Source organism: Podarcis bocagei, assembly GCF_964188305.1.
Source record: "Podarcis bocagei genome assembly, chromosome: 6".
Taxonomy (NCBI): Eukaryota; Metazoa; Chordata; class Lepidosauria; order Squamata; family Lacertidae; genus Podarcis; species Podarcis bocagei.
In genome coordinates, this window is record NC_138130.1 from 49,053,672 (window position 1) to 49,060,333 (window position 6,662).

General features: G+C 38.5%; 1 protein-coding gene across 1 annotated transcript in view; it reads left to right on the forward strand.

Annotated features, from left to right (window-relative positions):
- The window catches only part of USP9X (ubiquitin specific peptidase 9 X-linked), a 70,784-nt gene extending 64,566 nt beyond the window's left edge, over positions 1-6,218 (forward strand). Inside the window, exons 42-45 of the mRNA XM_081199227.1 lie at positions 58-214; positions 2,092-2,304; positions 3,002-3,097; positions 4,457-6,218. Of these exons, the coding sequence (XP_081055353.1) occupies positions 58-214; positions 2,092-2,304; positions 3,002-3,097; positions 4,457-4,591 (601 nt within the window). The 3' untranslated portion in view covers positions 4,592-6,218. The remainder of the gene's footprint in view (positions 1-57; positions 215-2,091; positions 2,305-3,001; positions 3,098-4,456) is intronic.
- Positions 6,219-6,662: the final 444 nt, after the last annotated feature.

A 6,662-nucleotide genomic window follows, 5' to 3' on the forward strand; every position in this document is an offset into this window, starting at 1 on the left:
GCATGTTTATAGTCTGTGTGAAATTCTGACTTTTTGCTGTGTTTGGGATTCTCTTAGGATTCACAATGCACTTAAAGGAATTCCAGATGACCGGGATGGGCTATTTGATACCATTCAACGCTCTAAGAATCATTATCAGAAAAGGGCTTACCAGTGTATAAAGTGTATGGTAGCTCTTTTCAGCAACTGTCCAGTAGCCTACCAGATTTTACAGGTAATTACTTTTATCTCAAGAAAAAATTACTTTCTCTATTTTTCTAATGCTACAAAAAGAGGGACAGGGCTGAGCCAAGTTTAGTTATAACAGAACTCTTTCTGCAGAGTCACTAAGATAAAGCCATGGTCTTGTATATTTTATCCAAATAAATTGGGGAAAACACCACCAAGAGCAAATGTCTATTCCCTCATAGAAATAAAATTAGAACAGAATTGTAGGATTGGAAGGGATTATCGAGTTGAACGCCCTGCAATGGAGGTATCTCAACTAAAGCATCCATGACAAAATAGAACCGCAGGGACCTTACTGGAGTATTTTTTGTTTGCTTTGGTTTTTTGTTTTACAAAAATTAAGAGTAATGAATGGGAAACTATACACCCCGTTTAAAAAGCTGCATTGGACTGAGGTGTGTTTAGAAGTACTGTAAATTTCGCTCTATAACACGCAGATTTTTTCTCCTAAAAAGTAAGGTTTGTGCGTGTTATTGAGCGAATGCGTGGTCCCTGGAGCTGACTCGCCAGAGCGCAGGGGCAAAATAGGCAAAAATCAGGCAAAAATAAGATCGGGGCGGGCTGGCGGAGGGAAGAGGAAAGGCGGAAGCTTTGCTGCATTCTGCCTCAGGGTCTTACTGCCCACCCGCTTCTGTTGCTGCGTTTGCTCAAACTCAACAAAGAGCAGGGAATCCCCTGCCCTCCTGGCAAGCAGAGGGTTAAGGAAAGGATCGAGTCCTTCCTTCTAATTCTTTCCTAGTCACACTGCGTGCAGGCTCCAGCCCACCACCTCCTCCTCTCCGTGCTCTAGGGACTCGCAGGCAGCCGAAAAACATGCAAGTGGGAGAGAGAGAGAGGGCTGGCTTGGGTGGGGGACTTTTGCTTTACAATGGTAGGTTTCTCATTTCTTTTCCAAAAGCAGAGAGCCCTGCCCCCAGGCCCCCTCCAAATTACAGCTTCTCCAAGCAATGTACTGCTGGAGGGAGACAGTATGCTTGTTTGGAAGAGAAACCCTGCTTCCCTGCTCGTAAGTAACAGCAGGTTGGATTGCAGAGTGAGACATGGAAATCTCTGGATTTATATGCTGTATATCAAATATCTTAATCTATACTTTCTACACGCGGCTGGTAAATCAGAATCTCCTGAGCCAGGAGGATTACAGCATCTCTCCTCTCCCCTTCATTAAAAGCCTAATACTCTTCTTTGAAGAAGTATAACGTGAGAATGTTTTTTATATATATATTTTAAAGTTCTTTTCCTCATTGTGCGCTATACACTGATAATTGCTGCCACAATAACAATTGATTGAAAATGGAATTTAGTCTCCCCCCCCCCATAGAGAGCTGTTCTTCAAACGTTTAGCCTTAATACAGTGGCTGATGTAATACCCTTCTGCTTCACTAGGCATTTTATATAGGGACATTAAAATTGATTTTCTACATCTTGGCAGATGAAAAAAAAGTGTGTTACATGCCCTATTGCCCAAAAGTGTGCAAGCACAGAGCAAAGGTTGCTGTGACAGAGGTGGCCAAAAAAGAAATACCGTAAATAAAAAAGAAATCATACTTCGTATATCCTGTCTGGCTTGGGGGGGGGGGACTTTTGCTTTCCTTCCCTCCCCATTTAAAACATGGTTACAAAGCATGGATCCACATGGATTCTCAGGATTTTTGCATTGGGCTACTCCAAACTCACTGTCAGATCACATGTCTGTGGCCACAGCATGAACCACAAAAATCATACATCCACTGTTTCATTTAGAATATTTTTTTTTCTTGTTTTCCTCCTCTAAAAACTACGTGCGTGTTATGGTCTGGTGCGTGTTATAGAGCGAAAAATACGGTAATTTTAAAATATTGAATGGCCTTTTTTTCATCTTTTCAGAGTAATGGAGATTTGAAGAGAAAGTGGACCTGGGCAGTAGAGTGGCTTGGAGATGAGCTTGAACGTAGGCCATACACTGGCAATCCACAATATACATACAACAATTGGTCTCCTCCGGTCCAGAGTAATGAAACATCAAATGGCTACTTCCTAGAGAGATCACACAGTGCAAGAATGACCCTTGCAAAAGCTTGTGAGCTGTGCCCAGAGGAGGTAAGGAGTGAATTTACAACTAACGTTGCTTTGGCATTCTTTGGAAGACAAACAACTTGTTTCATAAAATTCCTGATAGAAATATATGTTAGTTACATAGTTGAAATGCTAGCTGGCACTATAAGATTTAAGAGTTGTTTCTAGCTTAGTGAGACTTCGGAACTCATAAGTAGGCAGGAGTTAAGTCCTCCACTGTACCAAGTGCCCCCAGTTATCACTGTGAGAGGCAAGGGAGACTGAGCACTCCTCTGTCCACAGCCTCCAAACCTGTAGTTCTTAATATAGCAGCATCTACTTCTGATAGCTGTTACATAGTATAGGATTTAGAGAGGTGCCTGCAGAAGGGGTTGGCAGAAGCTGAATTTCTTTCTTGTTCCTTCTCAAAAGGAGCTTCTTCCAAGTGTCTGGGTATTCTGATTCATTTTGGGTGGGAGAATCTGCCCAGATTTTTATTTTGGAGTTCCTCCCTTATGCTCCATGTCATAGCCAACCATATATCAGGGTTGCCCAAACCCTTAAAAGAGGCTGGGATAGTGGGCAGTGATGTGATGGAAGCGGCAGGGTAATCAGCTTCCACCCACACATTCTGCAGGAATTTCTCTGGGTCCAATCAATTGCCAGACGAAAATAAGGGCAAGGAATTTAAATGTGAAAAGTAGTTTTATTTTTTGTTTTAATGGACAATTTTCATTTTTAGGAACCAGATGACCCAGATGCCCCTGATGAGCATGAGTCCTCTCCACCAGAAGATGCTCCATTGTATCCCCATTCACCTGGTTCCCAGTATCAACAGGTAAGCAGAGAATTATCTTTAAAACATGTCAATTCATTTTGGTATCCTTTGAACTTTTTGCTTCAGCTTTTAAAAAACATATTGCCAGTTTTTTTCCTTTTAGGACAAGGATAACTGTTTCACAAGAACATCATAGAATGTGATTCAGGGCTCTTCCAGCAAAGTGTAATGTGCAGGCAGGTTTTTTGTTTTAAGTATCTTGTGAATGCCCTCACAGACAACTATTATATGGGAACAATTATCTAACTTTTTTCTCTGTGAGCCAGCAAGCCAACTTGAATCAACTCACAGGTGCATCCAGAGAAAAACTAAATTCCCCCAATATGACATGTCCATTGATGCTTTGAAGACCACTTTAGAAAACAACCTATACATTGTAAAATGCCTAAAATTTCACTTAGGTTTTGCACACAGTAATCTGCTAATAGAAGTTTCTGAACCAGCATTGCAGTCTGATTCTGCCATGCTATAGTTCATGTATAACACCATGTGACCTTAAGTTGCATGTATGTACATCTCTTAAAAGTTAAATGCCTTTGTAAATGTAGTGCTAACTCCAGAAAGCTAAAATTGTAATTATCTTGCATTACCTTCGTAACTCATACATAACCAGTATTTGTTCCCTTTCCTTTCCTAAATAATTAATTCTATATCCTTAATCTGTTAATTTCCTTTCCTGCTCATTTTCCTTCATCTTGCTTTCTTTATCGATGTGTTCAGCAGAGCAGTTGGTAAGTGATATAGACCCAATCTCCTCAAAGTTGAAACACGTATAACCACCAGCTCCCTTATTTGTTAGTGTGTGGTGTCTTCACTTTCTCACAAGAGCTGGCTTTTTTCACCTGCTAACATGCACAATGGCTATATTTTAAGTCCAATTTTAGCTTCATAGTTGACCCAACTTCACATTACACAAAGGTACACGAATGTTTTACATCTGCCAGTTTAGGTGTGTTAACAGTTAAAACAAACATATTTGATGATGATCACCTCAAGTCATTTTATTAAGTTTGACACAAGAAATATACTGTCCCTTTGGAAGAAAGGCCATTCACAATTATCACTTCCTGTTTCTGTGTACTAATTAAAACTTTCCTCCCCACCATTCCATTTCTGAAGATTTGTTATGAGGACCTTCACATAAAGCTTCAGCTTTTGCATGAAGTTGGAATTAATTAACTGTAACCTTGACCTTTCAATTTCAGTGCAAATTTATCTGTTCTATTTTTAGTTGGCGGTAAGTGTGAGTAGCTCTCTAGTTGTAATTTAAAAATATAAATTATTGCTTGCCCAGTTCCCTGAGCTACTTCTTTGGGGAAATATAGAAGTTATTCTTAACATGTGTTTTGTCTCTTCCAGAATAACCATGTGCATGGACAACCATATACAGGCCCAGCAGCACATCATATGAACAACCCTCAGCGAACTGGCCAACGAGCACAAGAAAATTATGAAGGCAGTGAAGAGGTTTCACCGCCTCAGACGAAAGAATAGTGGAAATGCACATAATTAACTTGCCCCATCAAGACTGTGCACCCAGGCCTTACAGTCCAACTTTTCTCTGTGTCTGGCTAATATTTAGAAAAACTATTCCTAATCAACATGGAGTGAAGAGTCTATTCACTGTCTTATCTGCAGAAATTTGCTGTCAATATATAACCTGCCTGCAGTGGAAAGTGTATAGTGTTTTGTAATAAATGGCCTGATGCTAATGTGTAAATGGCAAAGGTGTATATAGTATATTAATGTTTGACTGTTAATTCTTAAGCAAGAAACATTTTTTTGTCTTGATGAGACTCACAGATCTACAACAATTAATTTCTTGATATATCCGCTGCGCTCTACAACCAGTGTTGCCTGCCTAATGGCAGTTGGATCAACTTCTTTCCCCAAAAAAGTAAGCCTCTCCATGTCAACCAGAAAAATAGTTTCATGTTAATTCTTTGCCACTGGAGTCAATTTTACTATGAGCAACGTAATGACTGGTAACCTTTTAATTATTTGGTTGATGTGGAAAATTGGTGATGTAACATTGTTTCTAGGTCTTTTTTCATTGCCTTTTTCATTCTGGTATTAGGTTAATCACTTTGAAGCTATAGTTAAGCTGTAACATTTAGCATGGCTTCACACCAGGTTAGTGTAGCCAGTGAGGAAAGAAAAATTACAGTTGTCCCAGAGTGACAACTGTGTTGTTCAGAGCCTATTCTTCTGCCACCTAGAATATAAAACATGGAGGGGAGGGTTGGGCAATGTGACAAACAGGTGGTTTTCAGTTGCACATATGTTCCTCACATCTGATGTTTGACAGTTTTGTCTCTGGGTGGGATAAAAGAACACTTAGTTTTCAGTAATAGGAAATTAAAAGATTTAAAACAAATATGCAAATTTTTGCTATGCCAGGATGCCTGGAGCATAATAGACTGTATTTGGTGTGCTTGTTTTGTTTCTTTGGTAGAGCTTATTTGATAAACTTCTAACACTTTCCTTTCTACTGCATTGCAGTGAAGTGGAAGTCAACAAAATCACACAATACTTGTGAGTGCCACTGCACCAAGTTAACTTGCTGGTTTTCTGCTCGTTCACAATTCTACTTGAAAACAAGAATTGAATCTTAGCTCTTTGTCCATGATAAGAGAAATCGAAACCTTAGAAGCAGAGATTGATTATTAAAAAAACAAACAAACTACTGGTTAGTCAAATACAAAACTGAGGTATCTCTATTCCAGAGTAAACATTTGTTTAAGGACTTCAAGGAAGACATCAGTAAATACTGTATTTAAATTAAAATTGGTAACTTGAATGTGTGTAATTATTTTGGAATCTGTCGAAAAACCAAATACCCCTGCAAAACAGATACAGCCCACCCTATACTATTTAAATATTTGCTGTTTTATTTTATAGAAATTATTTTGCTGAATTCACAAATAGAATTTGATTTAAGAAGACCATTTTTGTCCTGTGGTGTGTGTGTGGTTTTTTTTTTTAAAACAGACTGCACAGGTAGTTGAATTCTGTGCACTATACCGAATTCTGGAACTAAAGTCGCATTGAGAATTGGTGAACAGAAATTTGACCCTTGACAAGAATAAAAAAGGAAAACTGTAATAGTTTCTTAATGTGACTATCTTGTACTTTTTGTATGTTTTATATATACATATATATTTAATGAGCACAAGCTTGAAGGTATTTTATACAATTGAGTTAATACAAAAATGCTGCTTATCAAACTGAGGATTTATAGTTGAACAAAGTGAGAAACTCACAAGTGCGTTCTTTTGCATTTAGTGTAATAAGATAGTCTTAAACCATTTTTAAATATTCTATGTAGCAGCGATCACTTTACCCTTCCAGATTTTCTCTAGTATTCATGTTAATTGTTATGTTTCTAACAGCAGTTAATTGGATTGGTTGACAACGTTTGAGTGAAACATTCCCCGGGTACGTGGGTATGTTTAGTGTTGACTTAAATCAAAATATTAGCCTGTTTTGTATTAGAGCTGCAACAGTTCATATTTCCTTAGACCAGTAATTATTGTTAAAAATGTTTTTTCAAAGACTATCTTTC